The sequence below is a fragment of the Bidens hawaiensis genome, unplaced genomic scaffold, assembly GCF_021521415.1.
Source record: "Bidens hawaiensis isolate Kalapana, Puna unplaced genomic scaffold, B.hawaiensis_p1.1 tig00026852_1, whole genome shotgun sequence".
Classification (NCBI taxonomy): Eukaryota; Viridiplantae; Streptophyta; class Magnoliopsida; order Asterales; family Asteraceae; genus Bidens; species Bidens hawaiensis.
The window spans coordinates 15,678-35,618 of NW_027494325.1; the positions used below are offsets into that span (position 1 = coordinate 15,678).

The window sequence follows — 19,941 nt, forward strand, 5'->3', positions numbered from 1 at the left end:
AGTCGTTCGGCTCTACAACCCAAAAATAAGTATTCCCGGATTAAAACGACGGACTTTGTTTTTTATGTTTTAGTTGTTATGTTTAGTATCGTTTATGTTTTAATAATGTTTGTAATAGTTAGTTTTTAAATATAGGAAACAAGTTATATATAGGTTTGTAATAGTTAGTTTTTAATGGAAACAAGTTATATATAGGTTTGGGCATCAAAAACCAGTTCCAACGGCTATATTACCGTTGGAACCGGTTCCAACGGATCTATTGTCTCAAAAACCGGTTCCAACGGCTATATTACCGTTGGAACCGGTTCCAACGGCTAATTGGTGTCTAAAAAAACCGGTTCCAACGGCTATATTACCATTGGAACCGGTTCCAACGGCTAGTTTGACTTTTGTTTGACCCTTCAAAAAAAACCCGTCGGAACCGGTTTTTCCGGGTACGAACCGAACCGGTTCCAATTAAGAACCGGGTTGGAACTGGTACTGACATACAAATAGGAGAACCGGGTACGATTTTCGGGTACAAAAATACCCAAACCGGGTATTGTTCCAACCGGGTTGGAACTGGAACCGGTTCCGGTTCGGTTCCACCAGTTAGGTTCCGGAACCGGTTTTTTTGTGCACGTCTAGGCAGTGATGGATACAATACTGATGGGCCCCACAAGTTTACTACTAAAAAAAATTACATTGATGCAATTGCCATACAAGCAAAAAAGAACAAACTCAACCCAAAATTATCTTCCTTCATCATATCTTTATACGACCATTTTGTGCTACAACCAACCAATGCCCCAATGTTGCATTGTTATCATGCTATATAGCTGTCTCCTAAGAAAGTAAACACTCTAATGTCAATTGTCAAGATTGCCATGTCTCGTCTGTTTGTTAGCACCCGTAGAACTGGTGTCTGAGTATTGAGAATTTAACACAAGTCTGTTCAGAAGAATAAGTGCTTCCCGTATGAGTAATGTTCTGCACAAACGAAAACAAAACATGAACGGGAATGGATGTGTGTTTTAAAACGGATTATGTAATGTTTAAATGACCACACAATCGTATCATCAGTTCTATAAAAGATACTAAAACTAGATTACCTTTCTCAGATGTCTTCGGGAAGCTGAATACACTCAGATGTCTCTGTATCAATTTCAGATGCCATAACTTGCAAAATTAAGTAAAGAAAGTTGGTCCTTCTCGAAAGATTACGTCCCAACAAAATTTCAAAGCCGCTTCTCCCAGAGGATGCTAAAAAGGCCAGCAGAATGATGGTATTCCGTTGGAGTTTTAAGACCTGGATATTTAAAACCAAGGTATTCAAATGTTTTTTTTGGGCAAAGATTGTCTTAAATGAAATCATAGTCTTGATTTGATTATAGAGTTTGTTTAAGGTAAATTAGATCAGGTAAATCAAATTCCTAATCTTAGATGTGTTTAAAATATTAGACTGAACTATATATAACAACTTTATTAAAAACCCGCCTGAAAAAATTAGTCAGATTCGACTTGTTACGAGACTAAAGTTCTATAAGTAGAAAGGATGAACATAACATACCGAGTTTGTGAATGCACCATTACGATGACAAGCTAAACAATCAGCTAAACCGTCTAGTACCGAACCCAATCCTTCAAATGTATGACCATTTCTTGAAACTTCACCACTTGTTCCCTCCTCATTAGAAGAGGAACAGAACATCACCAATAACTTTGGACCTTCACAAGAAAAGTTAAAACAACTTCAATTGCTGATAAAAAGGTCTTTACTTGAAAGGAAAACATGTAATATTTTCAAGCACTAGAAAACCGAGGCGGTTAAAAAGTCTTTATTTGACAAATTAAGTTGGCTACCTTCCTATATACGAATTATCTAGTGAGAACAAGATGATGCCACCAATATATACTAGAAAGGTGCGGTTTCAACCAAGGTTGCAAAAGTCACTAGGCGGCCGACTGGGGAGTTGGGAGTACTCACTCTTTGGACATTATATATATGTTAAAATAAGCATAATTCACGTCAAAAAGGTAACCTAGCCGACTTTTGACCGACTCCGACTAATCCAAAACTTGAAGAAAGTCTCCAAGGTAGGGGTCCGAGGACCAATAAGTCGGCCTTGGAATCCAACTTTTACAACACTAGTTTCAACTATAGTTCACATTAAAATACCAGCTACTAAATCAACGGGCTCATATACGACCAATTCACTATGAAAGAAACTGATTCCCAATAACATAAATTCAATTTAGAACCCAGAAAAAGATCTAGGAATTTGAAAGTAACGTTTGCTAAACAAAACTTGATGGAATTTTGTAGGACTAAAATGAGATTAACTTACAATTTAACAGAAGGTAGAGAAGATGTACAGCTTCCTTTTTCACGTCAACCCCGGCTTCTTTTTTTAACAGCTGAGAAAGACTTTGAAAGATTGACACCTCTCCATACCTACCTTAAAGTAGAATTTACAAAACAAACTTAGTTCAGAAAGAGTATAATAAAATATTTGAGGCCAAAAAGCATAAGTGGCTATTGAATTTACATTGCCCTTTCCGTATAAGCATCGGTTCTCAAAAGAAGAATATTCATGATAGAAACAGCCTCCACTTTTATACTTTCTTCACACTGTCTAGTGGCAACTTCATGCATCGTTTGAAAAAGCGAAAACCACTTGAAACTAGAAATCAAAGGCTGCGATTCATTCCTAGAGTTGCCCTTGTTCTTAGCACCCGTCAACAACCTTGGATTAGAAGTGGAAGGGTCATTAATAATGACAGTGTCCCTGAGCACAGTACACTGGAAAGATCAAATCAAAGTTCATAAGGCGGAGAGCACCACGACCCACAGAAAATAACAAACTACAATCTTAAAACAGTTTTTATTAAAAAAGCAAATAAGAAAAGTAGGGTTATAACTGAGAAATAATACAAAGTACCTTTAATTTAAGTACATAAGACTTAGAGCAGTATGTAAAGAGATGAAGAGAACAATAAAAACAAAAAACATAAGATAACCAATTTATTGAGTTGGAGGGAATAATGGAATATACCTGCAGCTTAAATTGTTTTCCATATTCAAAATGTGTTTCAAAACCACATGCAGAACGCAAAGAGATCTGTAAACAATCATAACCTGTGAAACAAAAACTTCAACTGTTATGATAAGAACAAGAAAAGAGAATAACAGTGAGAAAAGCTTTATGTCTAACAGAAATACACTTTTGTAAGCATATGATAACAAAAATTTCAATACTGGTACATTTTAACAAGTATACTACAAACTCACATTTTGAAGACCGCAGAGATCAACCAATGCTTCTAATAAATCGCCCAATTTTCCTGAATCATAACCAATCTGCACAAGTATTAATTGTCAGTTTCTCAATTAAATACTTTAACAGTAACATGTTACATGCTCATACTTCACTAAAGAATATAAAACAATACGAGTACTCATGCAAAATCGCATATAATCAATGCAGAGTAAGGCAACTGTTGCAGATATGCTGATGAACAGCAAATATTATCAAGTTCAACCCAGAAAATGCATACAGCCCTAAGTGATGTCACAGACTATGTGTGAGGCTTATATGGAACATAAATTACTATGTAACAGTACTAATACGAAACAAATAATAATACTCTGACATGCGTGATGCATTCATTCAAAACTGATATATTTCATGTTATTCTAGATAACTTTCTGCAGGCAACTTTGGAGACATTTTAAGTAAAGTTCTCCGTAACTAGTTTCTAAGACAACAAGACCTATAATAGCTGATAATAATATGGCTGCTTAAGTAAAGAAGTCCCAGCCCTATTAACATAGGAACGAAAAGTGAAAGAAAAGGTCATATCCACGCATATTGATATGCCTGTTCCGAAGAAAAAAAAAATTATCCTTAATAAACTGCTTCCGATTCACCGGATCTTACCTTTTTCAAAAAACGTCAACAAAAAAATCAAGATATGCACCAACTTATTGAATCTTTTTAAAAACTTGAAAGTTATCAAATTCAAAAGTTAATATAAACACTGCGAAAATGCATTAAAAGTTACTTGCTTGAAACAATATTTAAGACTGTACCAGAAATCCCAAACTGACTTCACTAACAAAAAATCATAACAAAAAAATCAGAAGCCATTAAACTAGAAAACTTCAATTTGCGTAGTACTAATAAAGAACACACAAAAAAAAAGAATTATAAAATCAAAATAAGATGCAAAATTGTATAGTTAACAAATGAGATGTTTACAGAAATTTATAAAGAATACTGTGAGAGCATGAAATCTAAATAATCTTTTAACAGCAAGAAGATTAATAAGTGTAATCCAATAGCTACCTTTGTTAAAGTTAAGTAGAGATGAGACACTTTGGCAGCTTCGGAAGACTGAATGCAATTACTTGGAACCACCTTAGTTGTGGTCTTTTTAGATGGTATGTTCAAACCTAAGAATCCAAATAGGACCTGTAAATCTGCTTCACAAGCCACAAATAACTTGGAAACAAGGTTGGTTCTTGGAATTTGGTCATTTTGTGGTTCCCATATGCCTACCAACTTTCTTGAAACTGATGAATTCTTCTTTATTGTCGTATCAGTTGATACGGCATGCCCATCAGTCTGAACACCCACCGCCTTGCATGGGATTACACCTAAAACAAACCAAATTAGGACCCCAAAGATAATTAAAAGACAAAATTGGTTGGTCTAAGTTGACCTGAAACCATTAGTAATAAAAACATAAATTGAACTTTAAACGGATATTCGAGAGGAAATGGGTCAGAACTGCCACCTCACAACATTATACATTTTATAAATCACAAGTTTTACAGATAAACATTAGTCACACAAAATAAAAAATTACCTTTAGGCCCCAGAGAAGGGTCTTGAATAGGAGGATCTTTATATTTCCTGCCACATTAACAAGAGTAAATAAAATACAAAAATGCCATTTTACACAACATGATACATATATTATCAGACAAAGCATTGCAGGGAAATATATATATATATATATTACTGACAAAGTTGAGTTGTTTAGCGGAAGAACCGGTTTAAGATGGCTTTGGTTGTTTTCTCTAAGTTGGGAACACTCTTGTTCCTAAAAGTGGAAAAGCAAGCATTAAAAAAAAGTTGTGAAAACAAGAATGATTGTTGTTAAGCATAAAAAAGTAGGCATACCAGATTAGCAAGCACTTTGGACAGTCTTCCCAATTCATCCTGAAAATGCAAAAAAGAAAAACAAATAATAAGAAATTAAGCCTCTGAACTTAATAATAATAATAATAAAAGTGAAAAAAAGAAGGAAACCTTCAATCGATTAATCTCTTGCTGTTGTTCATTGGGTGGTATCTGAGAAGAAAACTGTTTAGGAGGAGAATGACTCGTACAAGGGGGAGGAAGAAGAACATAAGAATGGTGATGGCTGTAATGGTTGTTGGGTAGTAGTAAGAGGAAGAGGAAGAGGAAGAGGAAGAGGAAGAGGGTTTGAAGATGAAGAACAGATTTCGACGGCTTTTTTCCCAGAAGTCGATATCTTCCAACATCATCTTTTCTTCTCTTCTCTCATTATCCCGCTTGGGGCTAACCAACAGCTTCAAGACCTAGGATCATCTCCCTTTCAACAATACCAAAACTAATTGGAGAAACTGTAAAGTGGCATTTTCGTAAAAATAGTGGTTTTATGTTTTATACCCTTGTTGGAAAACGGAACGTCCTTTTCGGTAATTTAAAACACGATTTTATGGCTAAAAACGACTTAAAACGAACTTTAGGGACTAAACTCGCCAAAGAACCAAAGCTGAAAACCAACACCCCCCCCCCAAGTGGGCGCCACGCCGCGCAGCCATGAAGGGCATGGCGGTCACAGGTGGCGGCCACCCACCTGCAGATGCACTAGCTCGTTTTTGGTTGTATTCAGTGGCGGATCCAAGAATTTTTTTCCAGTGGGTTCACTATTTGGGTTGGTTTAGCAATTCGGATCGGTTAAGGTTTATCGCATAATATAAAAACGATACAATAACAAAAAATAAATATCGTCATTAGAAATTAAAAAACACATAATACAAATACGATGGTCAAATCTATTCGTTTGCAAGTCTATTTCAATCTTTCTTTTATCAAATCTATTTATTTGCAAGATGCACCAGCATTTATTAATTCCAATACTCCTTCAAAAATATAATGATGTTTGGTTGCAAGAACCATAACAAGAACTTCAACTTGGTGAGCAAAATAATGAACATCACTAATTGTCTAATTCAGTTAACAAATTTCAACAAAATCATTCGTTCATTCTAAATATCAAGTAACGGTTGTGAAGACGCGGGCTTTTTTAGCTCGAGATCATGGCTATCTTGGTTCTGGTAGTGGGCTTGCTTAAGTGATTAGTGTGCCTCCATGACAATTTGCAAAAGAAACTTGAGCAAATGCTAATTTGTTTGAACCAGTGAGGTGTGATAGTGTAGGGAGAACTGGCACCGTAAATTATTAAGACTAATTAAAGAAAGTTAAAGAAAATGCCCTGTGTATAAGTAAAAACTACCGTTAAGGAATGAAGGGTCAAAGGAAGACGGCGCGGTGAAGGGCGATGGTGGCTGTGTTGGGGGTTGATGGTGCTGAACGGTTTGGCTATGCTGTATGTTCTGTTACGACTTGCGATGTCGTGAGACGTGAGCATAGGGTATAGACCTTAACTAATTAACATTAAAAAAAATAACACAAAAACCACCAAACAGAGATTTGAACCCTGGTTCGAGGGTTGTTAATGCAAGCTGATTACCACTCAACCAAAGATGAAATTTGTCTATGGGTTCACTCACAAAATATATATGGGTTCACTCTCATATTTTATATATGTATTATATATAAAATCCGAAACTCAGTGGGTTCCCGTGAACCCGCACCGTTGTACGTAGATCCGCCCATGGTTGTATTATACCTTGTTTGACCCTCTAAACCAATCAAAATGCATTCAAATCCCTTGATAGTGACATTATGGATAAACCTTAGTTTTCTCCTATAAAAACAAGGCCAATCCATCCATTGTTGGTTGCTCATTCACATCAAACACTCCCCATCTAAGTTCTAAGATTCATCTTTCAAACTCTTGATAGTTTGACTTCTCAATGTCAAACTAAAGCTAATCTTTGATTCTAACTAATTCTTGGTAATTAAAGTTTGTTATTATAGTTTGTTTAAAATATATTCCCCTTTGTTTCCTTGGCATTCCATTCTCCGGCCATGGTCGGATTAGGTGTTATTTTTATTATAAGGCAAGGCTACATGGAGGGCTATTATAGTCTTTGTTAACACTTTAATTTGTTTAAGCCTATTAATATTGTTTAGTTTCTAATTATTTTAGATTCCAAATCATTTTTATAGTTCAATGGTATTTGGGTATGTGGTAACCATCCTCGATTTAATTCCGAGTCAAGGACCGAACCAAAACCGAACTTTCGTTTAAATGTTTTATTATTAACATGTTGTATATAAGACTTGAGTATTATCATTTCTAAGTTTATTTTAATATTTCAATGGTATTGGATATGTGGTAACCATCCTCAGTCTCATACCGAGTCAGGGACCGAACCGAAACCGAACTCTCGTTCAACTCTTTATTTAATTGTTTTAAAACAAGTTGTATGTACACCCCACCCAGGACAGGGTACTTACAGTGACAGTCAGCACAGACTTACAGCGAAACCATAATCTTATATAAAAACTAAAATATTAGTTACATGTCTAACTATTACACTTACTAGAAAATGTAATGGTAACAGGATAAAACATCTAAACCCTTCCAACTTGTAGCAGCTAATCTCCATGTCCTTGTTTATCAACCTATAATACATGCCCGGGTAAAAACACGTCAGCACAAAGCTAGTGAGTCACATAAACCGACATATTTAATAAACTGATAGTAAAGCAAATTTATTGATCAAGTAGGAGCGCATTGCATGCCATGCCATAATTATAACCCGCCCGCTTCACATTAAAGCCGGGTCAACATTATATATTCGCACATACAGACTTTACGCACGTCTACTGCTGTATCAAGTGCATATCCCCTCGGGAAAATATAATGATCATTATAATATATATATATATATATAACACCTTGGGTGCCACACCATATTCGTCATGCAAATACAAGATCAATCACAGTCCAAACAGTTTCATGAGCATGTGTGAGAGTTTTGATAATACTTTAAGTAACTCACCTGAACAAACTTTCTTCAGTTAGTGTGAACTATTCAAGTCTAGATATTTTATGGTTCAACAACCATACCCAATCATTTACATTTTATCTTAACCATTTATGACCAAAGCGGTCATACCATACCACAAAGCCAGCTGCACACATACTAGACAGGTTATGTTAAGACCGTACATTCTACTATAATGGGTTGCTATCCTCAAGTCATTAGATTTCTTTGTTATTAAAATATTAAAAGGGGTATAATTTCTACCTATTAGTTACCCCGATGTCCCTATTTACTTCAAGTATTATGGATATAAATATTTATTTTATTAAAGTTAATCGGTGAACAAAATATTAAACAAATAAAAAGAAAGAAAGAAAAGGAAACTTACTTGATTGCTCTAGTGGGGAAATTGAGTTGTTGTACGTAAATTGCGGTAAACCCGCGCGATGCTGCGGCGATGACAATATGTTTAAACGATTTTTGGTAGTTACAAGACATGTAATGTTCATATCACATAGATAACAAATAGCAAACCAATATTAACAAATGATTAAAAAAACATATTCATTTTTGAACATATAATCAAATATACATTTTTTTATAGACCAATTGAGTGAGGCTTAGCTATTGTGTTGAAATTTATAAATAAATATAAAAATAGTTGAATTCTCAAAAACCTTTTAATCAAGATAGCATAAAATACAATAATACATATGGGTACCTCTTTTAAGAACGTAGTAGACAATAAAACTCGGAAAAGTGGCTTAATAACTTTCATTGTATTTGTATATGAAACATCAACCAGTGACGAATCAAGAATTTTTTTCCCATGGGGTTCATTGTTCAGGGGGGGGGGGGGTTTCCACAACCCCACTACTTACGTCGTAGATCCAGATCAGCCCCTAAAATCAACTTTCCTAATACTCGTGTTTGCAATCTTCATAAACAACCAAAAATTTAATGTCCACCCATAGCCAACTCGTTTGGCTTGCAACCCGTGATAACTCGAACGCGTTTTGACTTATCAAAGTCCTTGATCGTTGAACAAAATCAACAAAAAATACTTAAAAAAATGATCGAAACTCACCAAAATTTATACTTCTTATAAAGTGACACGAAATCATTTTATTTTATTCCATGTACATATATACATTTGGTAATCCTTACATCGAAACGTCAACAAAAATAAATGCGTCGTGATTGTAAGGTTGAAATATATTAAAATTTATATTTTCAAATATATAAAAGAAAAACAAAGAAAAAAGAAAATATAGATGAATGTATGGGTAAATTTAAGGGGGTGGAAGGATAATTATTAATTAAACTCACAAAAGTTGAATATAAATGAGGGGTTAAATTTGTAATTATATTTGAGGTTTATAAGTGCATATTTGAGTTGTACTCTTATGCTTAATTGACTTATACATTATCATAAATACTTCAAAATAAAATAAAATTTACATTGAAACGTCGGCAAAATTAAGCACGTTGCAATGGTAAATTCCGGGTTTTTTAAAGCATAATATATTAAAATATATAGAAGAAATAAAAATTTTAAATGAATATGCCAAATAAATGGGTAAAGTCAATGGAGTTTATTTGTAACTACTTGATAAATTAACAAAGTTTTGTTGAAGTTAAAGGATCATAATTGTAAATATTTTTAAAACTAAATATTGTTAACCGTACATGATGTCTAAAATACTATATTACCCCTACATTTTCAAATTTGTATGCATTAAAGATTGTAATTTATGCAATAGTGTTTGTACCTCTTAAAATTTAAGAGGTCCTTCACTCATGCATTATATATAGTATAGATAATAATACGAAGTGAATAGTATTATTTATATCATAGTTAACTGCCTCGGTTATTAATTTTCTCAAATAAAATAATAAATATAGATAATAACAAAATATGAAGTAAAACTTGTTAAGTTCAGTGTTAAGTTCGGTCATTTCAAACCCTCAGTCGGCATTTTTAAGTAATAGATCAATCTTGGATGCCCCCCTTATAATTAATCAGATTATTACGTGGTGGAGGAAGAAGAAATATTTGGGCCTCCTTCTTAAGGTTGACTTCGAAAAGGCGTATGATCATCTCAATTGGAATTTTCTAGATAATATTATGGAAAACATGGGATTTACAACAAAGTGGAGAAGGTGGATAAACGGGGTAATATCTTCTGCTTGATCTTCCATCTTATTCAATGGTTCGCAAACTTTTGAATTCAAATATGCGAGAGGTATCCGCCAAAGTGATCCAATATCTCCGTTTCTTTTCATTTTAGCCATGGAGGCACTTTCGGTGCTTACAAAAATGGTTGTGGGACTGGTGTCTTTAAAGGATTTCAATTACCTAATGATGGCCCTCTATTGACTCACTTACTTTACGCAGATGATGCTCTCATTGTTGGAGAATGGTTAGAAAATAATATAAGAGATTTGGGTCGGTTATTGAGGGTTTTTAAAATGCTCTCAGGTTTGAACATAAATTTCCAAAAGTCTTTTTTATTTGGTGTTGAAGTTAATAATCATCAAGTAAAGATGATGGCGGAGTTACTTCACTGTAAAGTGGGAGAGCTTCCATTCTTGTACCTAGGGATAAAAGTGGGTGCAAATATGAATAATCGAAACAATTGGCAGCTGGTTGTTGAGGTTTTTGATAAAAAGGCTCGCGGACTTGAAAGCACACTCCCTCTCAATGGGGGGGGGGGGGGTTGGGGGTTAACGCTTTTGAAGTCTGTTCTTGAGACTTTTCCAAATTACTATTTTTCTCTCTATAAAGCTCCGGTCAAGACCTTGGAGATCTTAGAGGCGAAAAGAAGAAAATTCTTGTAGGGGGGGGGGGGACTGAAGATAAATCTAAGATTAAATGGGTCTCGTGGGACAAGGTATTAACTGAAAAAAAATATGGTGGGCTGGGTTGAGTGCGCTTAGAAATTCTGATATTTCTCTATTGTCTAAATGGTGGTGGAGGTTCAAAGTGGAAGAAGGAAGTCTATGGAAGTAGGTGGTTACGTCTCTGCATTATTCTTCACGATCTTGCCTGGAGATCCCACATAACAAAAACTAAGCGGGACGTGGAGCAAGATAATGAGCATTGATAAAACTCTTGAAGTTTCCCAAGTTTCGTTGTCGAGAATGATTAAAGGTGAAGTGGGTAACGGGAAAAAAATTAAATTTTGGTTAGACAACTGGTTGGATGAAGTTCCGTTAAGGAAGTGGTTCCCTAATCTGCTTATTCTAGAGAGGGTTAAGACGTGTTGTGTGGCGGATAGGTGTATTGATTCGAACGAGGTGATAAGTCTAAATTGGAACTGGAAAGCCCAGCCTTGTTATGGTGTAGTTGTGGAGGAATTGATGGAATTATTGAAGAAACTTTATTATTATAGACTTAATGGGGAAGAGGATAAATGGAGATGGGGAGAAGATGGGTCGGGATGTTTTACGGTTGCTTCGATGAAAAAGTTGTTGTATTGAGCTGATTCTTCACTAAGTAGGAGTATGTTGGATTGGAATAATTGAGTTCCTTTAAAGGTTAATATCGTGGTTTGGAGAGCTCTTCTCAATCGCCTTCCAACAAGAGACAATCTTATAAAAAGAAAGATTTTTTTCGGGCCTAACGTTTATAATTGTTGCTTGGCTGCAGGGGAAACAACTGATCATTTATTGACAGATTGTTATGTTGCTTCAGTGATTTGGAGTTACATTAGCAGGTGGTGCAATATCCCGCAGTTTGATGCCGGTTCGGTTCAAGACATTCTTAGTGTTCATAAGAAAGTTCCGATGATTGACCACAAGAGGAGCATGGTACGGTCTATAGTAATGGTCTCCTGCTGGTGTCTTTGGAGAGCTCGAAACGAGTTGATCTTTGAAGAAAATCCCATAAGGATTGACAAAGTGATTGGAGAAATTAAGGTGTTAAGTTATTTGTGGATAAAACATAGATCACGTTGTATAGATATAGATTGGGCTAAATGGAAATGTTTGTCTATGTAATATTTTTGGATGTTTGTTTTCCCAGGCCTTGCTAGCTCCTCGGTAGGAGGGGTTGGGGTTTTCTTCTATTGAAATTTGCAGTTAAAAAAAAAAGTAAAACGTGGCCAGCAAGTTTCCCTCAAAAGTTATTACAGTAACTTATTATTATAATTATTATTCATATTATTATTATTATTATTAATAATTTTGCTCAAATCTCGTTTTTTCTTTTAAAACTCTCAAAATACAACGATTTATAAAATTACAAATATACCGTTAGGACGAATTCGTTTTTCCCTTTGTTTCGACCTAAGTTTCATTAAAAATGAAGTAGAGCCAAATATAATATATTTGGTAGCGCTCGGTTCTCTCATAACACTAAATATTCATCTAGATAACTTATATTTGAAATAGTCATTTTACTTTTCAATTACTCTCTCTCTCTCTCTCTCTATATATATATATATATATATATATAGGATAAGGATCATGAAATAACTTTTTTGAAATTGAGAACTATGAGAACTATTTTGGACCACAAAAATCCCAAAAATAAAAAAAATCATAAAATAAAAAAAACACAAAAAAGAAAAAAGGAAAAAAACCAAAATTCTTATTTTAACATCCCGGTTTCATAAAAAAAAAACTCGGTTTAGCCAAATTATATACACATATGTATAATATATACATATATTTACATTTACATAATTTTTGTATACACATATGTATAATTTAATATAAATGATACTGTACATATGCGTATATTACGTAACTAAAGATTAATTAAAATTATACATATGTTTATAACACGACTTTTTTTTAATGAATCCGGAATGAAATATAAGAATTTTGATTTTTTACTTTTTTTAAATTTTTGTTATTTTTTGTTTTATTATTTTTTTTAAAGATGTTTTTAGTGGTCCAAAATGGTTCTCAAAGTTCTTAATTTGAAAAGGGTTCTCATAGAATCTTTACCCTATATATATATATGTATATATAATATGAGGTTCATATATTTTTATTTTTACCATAAAACATGATGTTACAAATCTCTCCACCTTATAAAAATTTCGTCCTCGAAATTTCTTGTTTACTAAAATATTAGACGTCATCGAATTCTAGTTCTCATGTCTGGTCCTTCTAGGCAATTAGGCTTGTAGAACTTTAATTTGTCTAATACGTCTAACAATATGCTACATTTACTACTCAAGGAAGGTTCTTAAAATGGGTCTAGAATCATGCGTTTAAGTTGTCTTGCTTCATGATTCTAATTATTCCCTTTGATGGAGACATGTTTAACAACACAGAATCTCCCACTGAAAATTCGACTTGTTTTCCTCCTTTTTTTGTACCACTTTTGTCTATCCCAAGTGATTTGTTCTACTCGAGCTCTTATCTATTTGATCTTTTCTATAGTAACTTTAACAATCTTGTTACTGCCAAGTTCTTTCGAACCAATTCCATCACAACAAATTGGTGTTTTATATTTCCGTCCATATAGAAATTCATATGTTGGTAGATCGGAACGCTACTCCCTAAGTCAACAATACATGCCCTTAGCATGTGCAGGATCTTGAATCGCTCTCATATTTGGATCATCATTTGTGAACGATAAGTTGTACTGTCTAACAATTTAATGCCTAATTTTTCTGGGAACTTCCTATTGAATCTGGAGGTACCAATAGTATCTCAATATTATAGACACATGCACCATGTGTTTTGAGACCGTTTCTTTCATAAATAGCTCATCCATCTTCTTTAAGATACACATTTCCTTAATGGTTAAAAATTACACTAGTTTTCATACTATTACTTATTACCATCTAGTATTATTTATTTAGGATGGTCTTTGCTAGGTTTTGCTACTTAGTACATGATTATGTATTCCTATTTCCATATGATCATCCTAAATGGTTGTAACTTAACATAGGGTCCTTTATGTTCAACCTTTATTTGTAGGCATGCATGGCATTTTCCACATACTTCGTGATGTCTCTCTTCATGCCAGACCACTAATAATTATTCTATAGGTCATGTCACACAGTTTCGTAGCACCCAAATAAATGGACTTGACTTTGGTGTCTCGTCAAGAACCATTTTTTAGACTTTACCAGTCCTTAAAATCCATGTTCATCGAGTGTAATTCTTAGTTCCTTAGTCATTCTAGTTCAATAATTGAACTTGTTTTATTATCATCTTGTGTTTTAGATTCTTTACTATGAAGATGACGAGATTAACATTAGGTCATGGCTTAACATTTCATATTATCTCTCTTTAGATGACACGCAGTATAGGCTACTGACATTCCTTTTTGTTTAAGAGACTTCCTAACCCAAGTCTTGACTCTTGAGGCATCAAAATATACCACAATTTCTTATGCTCCTTCAAGTGATTCTAGAACCAGTTTTTGTCAATCTTCCCTTCAATGTTTAGAATGCCTTTTACTTTCAGAGCATTGCCAAAAATTTATGTTTCCCGAATACAAACGCACATTTGAAAAAAAATAACGTGTATAACTTCTCCTTTTTGCAATGCAATAAGAATAGTATGAAGATGTTGAGCATGCTCCTTCTTGTAGGTAAATAGACCATAATTCATAGATAGAGTCAATGAAAAATATATTTAGTGTTGGTCGACATGCTTGATTCATGATGTCCATGAAGACAACTAGTGCATTGGTCATGCCAAAACGCACTATCACAAACTCGTAATGTCCCTAGCGAGTTCGAAAAGTCATGTTAGGCGCATTCTCTTCTTGTACCGTTATTGGATCATGTCTTGATCTCAATTCTATTTTTTAGAAAATCAACTAGATCTTTGCAATTGGTCGACCTGATCATCAGTTCTAGCTGAAGGATATGTATTCTTAATGGTGATCTTGTTGAACTCTTCATAGTTGTCAGCATTCGTATACTAAAGTATTTATTTTTAACAACTAGAACGTGTATACCCTTCAAAGACACATTTGGGCATATATATCCTTTACCTAATAGCTTTTGAAGTTATAATATTAACTCCTTCGTATCCGTTGGTGCCAAATAAACTAGAGCCTTAGCCATTAGATAAGCTCTAGGAGTTTAGTCGATCTTAAACTAGATCTCTCTCTCTCTCGGTTGGAATGCTTAGGATATCGATAGAGAATAAATTGAAGAAGTATCTCACCACTAGAACACGGTGTCTTGCCTTTGTCATTGAGCAACTAATGATCTGGTTCTTCCTCACTTTGTAACCGTAAATCTTCTTTTTAGCGGATGATGAAATTTTATTTATTTATTTAGTTTTTTTTATAATCTTCCCGTTGAAGATGACTGTCGTGTGATAGGAGAGCAACCAGTCTATCCAAATCTTTATGTCGGATTCTCACATCACAATTTGAACTAAATCAAAGAATTTCATTTCCCATTCAATAAGTAGTCGATAATTTCGACATATCTCAGTTACTTTGAAATTTTTAACACTAGCAACCTCGGCTTCTATTTGCCTTGCCAATTTACTTTTGACGAATAATTCAGAGTTGGAAAATTTGTGGCTATTGGTTTCGGAGCCTATATACACTTCACTTCCTCGTGTCCTTGAATCTTTAAGCATCTCTCTCACCTTGCTCCCTCAACTAGGTATATCTCGGTCTTTAACAGCTGTAGCAACATATTTCTACATATGCATATTAAGGTTAGCATATGTCCAGTTGTTCCTAGATAACATAGATGCGATTCTGATATGAACATTCTTCCAAATGTATTTTCTCATAGGAATTACATTCCCCAAATTCTTTCTTTAGGTTGTAGTTGTTTTTAGACCTTCCACCAATCTTTAGTTCTATCACAAAGCTTATTGGTTGCAAATACCACTTCATCATTTCATCACAAAGGCACGTATCAAAGATAGTCTCCATCGCGTCAATTTACCATTGACCTTCTACGGGATCCATTTCTTCTTTACACTGCAATGGTTTGCTTGACATAAATTCCTCATATGTGCACTTCGTTGATCTAGTGCCAACTCTTGATGTATCATTGACCTTTCCCAAAGGTTTTTCTACTGATACACCTTTGTGCCTGTCACACCCGGCCCTAAACGGCGGAAACAGCCGGGCGCGCGCGAGTGGGGATTGATAGTCAAGCACGGGTCATTGCAAACATTCGAGAAAAATAAATTTCCATTGCGCATGAAATGTCTAGTACAAAATACATTACATTGTTTAGAATTACATAAAAACATCCAAGTATGAAAATCATTGAAGATTTCCGCGCCATATCCCCTCACACGGCGGGAACAACCGCGCGTGTGGAAGGGATATAACTAAAATCTTCCAAAAAGCTAATTTTATAGATGTTCTGCGTGAAGTGCTCTATGTGTGACTCCTTGCGCTACTTACCTATCACCTGAAAGACACGTAAAAACATTTGAATCAGTATAAACTGAGTGAGTTCACAAGTTTTGGTGACTTGATAAATCGTATTGCAACATAATCTTGATAAAGCCATATTGAAACATATTTCTGATATCATTGTTTAAACATATGCTTGATAAAACCGTCCCACGGGTCACACGCAGACATTCCTGAAAACCGTGGCGCTGCCACAACAATTTAGTTATACCGTCCCGCGGGTCACGCGCGAACGTTGTGCCGGAAAACAAGGCGCTCGTCTTTGTAAGAGGTGCGACCTCTACGAGCGGGCTCAATCCCATAGTACTACCCCGTGACATACTAGGCACTCGTCTTTGCAAGGGGTGCGACCCCTACGAGTGGGTTGATCAAACACAGTAGTCCCTACCCTTAGAGTTCCAATGGTAAAGTGATCACTTACTCGTATCTTGCGCACTCACATTGAAAACCATAGATAACCGTTTGCATTGCTCGAAAATATTCCATAAAGAAACATAATTTAAACAAATAATCGCTTGCATTACTTGTAAGAGTACCATGATAAAGCATAATTTAAGTACGTGTCCCTCGCCCCGAAAACAGTTTAAAACAGTGAAAATAGTGAAAATAGGGGCTGTGAGACTCACATGTGATTCTTGTTAAGTAGTGGTTTAGATTAAACGAGATTCGGGCTCCTTGGTGTTAGCCTCGAAATTGGAAGTCTAGTGATGGAAACGGAAATGGGTGCTTGGGAGAGAATTACAGATTTAAGAGAGTTTGGGGTGTGTTTGTGTGATGTTTTATTCAAGGATTGATACATATTTATAGGCAGATTCAAGGGAACACAATCCCTTGATTTAGGGGATTAAAATCTTATCATATCTAGGTGTAATGATGACAAAGTATGGGATTTATTATTATTTATTCAGGGATGGGGGTGATAGTCCTAGGGAGTGGTTAAAAAGATTCTGATTGATTTTGACAGGACATGCAGGACTGTGGTTGGTGGGAGTAGGTACGGCTGACAGCTGACATTTCGTGTTACAGTATACTTTTCTTGGTACTGTTGTCAGTGTGTAGTCAAAAGGTAAAAATATCTGAAACACGCTACTGGTCCCTTCTGGGTGGGGGAAATCCCCTTACACTTGAGAAATAGACTTAAGTGTTTTGTGCGTGTAGCCTTGCGCGTATAGCTTTCTGCGTGTAGGCTGTTTCTTTGCTGCGGGTAGGTGCGTAACCTTCTCGCAGTCAGGGACGTTGAGTTTCATTTGTAGATTTTCCATGAGGTCTTGGTATTTCAACATAGTGATCAGTTATGTTGAAGTCAATTCCATCCTGGAGCTTCAGACAAACTAGCTCTCAATGTTCCCGCCATGCGGGGAGGTTAGCCCCCTTTCCACACGCGCATAAATGATTTGGGATGCACCCGCCTTAGCATCAGGCGGGGCGTCCCCCCATTAGACATGACAAAATTAAGTTATATGAAGACAAGCCCAAAACATTCGCGCATGGCGCATATAACATATGCCCGCGCTGGTCCTAACATGGCGCGCTCGCGCAGGGCGCATATAACATGCACGCGCTGATTCTAACATGGCGCGCTAGCGCAGGGCGCATATAACATACACGCGCTGATTCTAACATGGCGCGCTCGCGCAGGGCGCATATAACATATTTACCTAATAATTAGGTTGATTACTTGGTTTATGGGATTGGGAAATTACCGGGTGTCACATTCTCCCCCTGTTAAGAGAATTTCGTCCCGAAATTTAGGAGGCGTTGCTGGCAGGAGTTATGCTTTGAAAGAGGTGTGGGTATTTCTTGCGCATTTGGTCTTCTCTTTCCCAAGTGAATTCAGGCCCACGCTTTGAGTTCCATTGAACCTTTACTAACTTGATTCGGCTTCTTCGCAACTTTTGTTCTTTCCAATCTGTTACTGCTATAGGCTCTTCTACGAAGTGTAGTTGTTTGTCGATATGAATCTCGTCCAATGGTAGAATTAACGTTTCATCAGATAAGCACTTCCTGAGGTTGGATACATGAAACGTATCATGAACTCCACTAAGTTCGGCGGGTAATTGGAGCTTATAAGCAACGGGACCGATCCTTTCCAGGATCTCAAATGGTCCGATGTATCGCGGATTCAACTTTTCTCGCTTGCCGAAACGGGGGACTCCTTTCCATGGAGAGACTTTCAAAAGCACTTTATCCCCTACTTGAAATTCCAACGGCTTTCTTCTCACATCTGCATAGCTTTTCTGTCTGTCGCGCGCTGCCTTAAGATGATCCCGTATCTGGAAAACCTTGTCCGTTGTTTCTTGGATCAATTCTGGACCAGTCATTTGCTTGTCACCCACTTCAGCCCAACACAGCGGGGACCTACACTTGCGCCCATACAGGGCTTCAAACGGCGCAGCCTTGAGGCTTGTGTGATAACTGTTATTGTACGAAAATTCAACCAATGGGAGATGAGTATCCCAGCTACCTCCGAAATCGATTGCGCACGCGCGCAACATATCTTCTAATGTCTGAATTGTTCGCTCGCTTTGTCCATCCGTCTGGGGATGATAAGCCGTAGTCATGTCAAGACGAGTACCTAAAGCCCCTTGTAACGATCTCCAAAATCTTGAGGTGAACCGACTATCTCTATCAGAAATGATGGACACCGGGACTCCATGTTTTGAAACTACTTCTCGAATATACAATCGGGCTAACTTTTCCATCTTATCGGTTTCCTTGATCGGCAGGAAGTGTGCTGACTTAGTTAGCCGGTCTACTATAACCCATATCGTGTTGTAACCCCCGGGTGTCCTTGGCAGTTTGGTAATGAAGTCCATAGAGATTTGTTCCCATTTCCACATGGGAATTTCTGGCTGTTGAAGCAACCCCGACGGTTTCTGATATTCAGCCTTCACCTTTGAACACGTCAGGCACTTACTGACATACGTCGCGATGTCGCCCTTCAGATTGGGCCACCAATACAGCGCTTTAACATCTTGATACATCTTGTCTGCGCCAGGATGTACTGAATACCGCGTTTTGTGAGCTTCGTTTAACACTTGCTCGAGCAATCCTCCCTTGAGAGGGACCCATATGCGGTTAGCAAAATATCGAGTGTCATTCTTTTTGAGTTCCAAATCCTTAACCATACCCCCAAGGGATTCGTTCTTGACAAACTCTGGTTTCAGGGCTTCTTGTTGAGCTTCTCGGATGCGGGTAGTGAGATCTGCGTGAATGGTCAATCTTAGAGCCTTAACTCGTAGCGTCCTTGCTCGCTCTTTCCTACTTAGAGCGTCTGCTACCACATTCGCCTTTCCAGGATGATACTTTATTTCACAATCATAATCATTCAATAACTCAACCCATCTTCGTTGCCTCATGTTTAAATCCTTCTGATCAA

General features: G+C 36.3%; 1 protein-coding gene across 1 annotated transcript; it reads right to left on the bottom strand.

The window, feature by feature from the left end:
- Window positions 1–863: 863 nt before the first annotated feature.
- LOC143574145 (protein SENSITIVE TO UV 2-like) lies at window positions 864–10,489 on the bottom strand. Its single transcript, XM_077058846.1, has 12 exons — window positions 10,343–10,489; window positions 5,169–5,207; window positions 5,012–5,088; window positions 4,852–4,898; window positions 4,329–4,639; window positions 3,272–3,340; window positions 3,036–3,118; window positions 2,529–2,768; window positions 2,328–2,434; window positions 1,550–1,707; window positions 1,092–1,288; window positions 864–969 (listed from the first exon to the last, which is right to left on the bottom strand). The coding sequence occupies exons 1-11, from the start codon at window positions 10,487–10,489 to the stop codon at window positions 1,097–1,099; spliced, it is 1,470 nt and encodes a 489-aa protein (XP_076914961.1). The 3' UTR covers window positions 864–969; window positions 1,092–1,096.
- Window positions 10,490–19,941: the final 9,452 nt, after the last annotated feature.

What these genes read in the sequence shown, in the direction of transcription:
- LOC143574145 (XM_077058846.1), bottom strand. Translation starts at nt 10,489, where the DNA reads ATGGCTAAAATGAAAAGAAACGGAGATATTGGATCACTTTGGCGGATA. An exon ending in CCGCTAAACAACTCAACTTT is followed by an intron (nt 4,899 to 5,011) that starts GTCAGTAATATA and finishes TTAATGTGGCAG; the next exon opens with GAAATATAAAGATCCTCCTA. An exon ending in GCTTATACGGAAAGGGCAAT is followed by an intron (nt 2,435 to 2,528) that starts GTAAATTCAATA and finishes ACTTTAAGGTAG; the next exon opens with GTATGGAGAGGTGTCAATCT.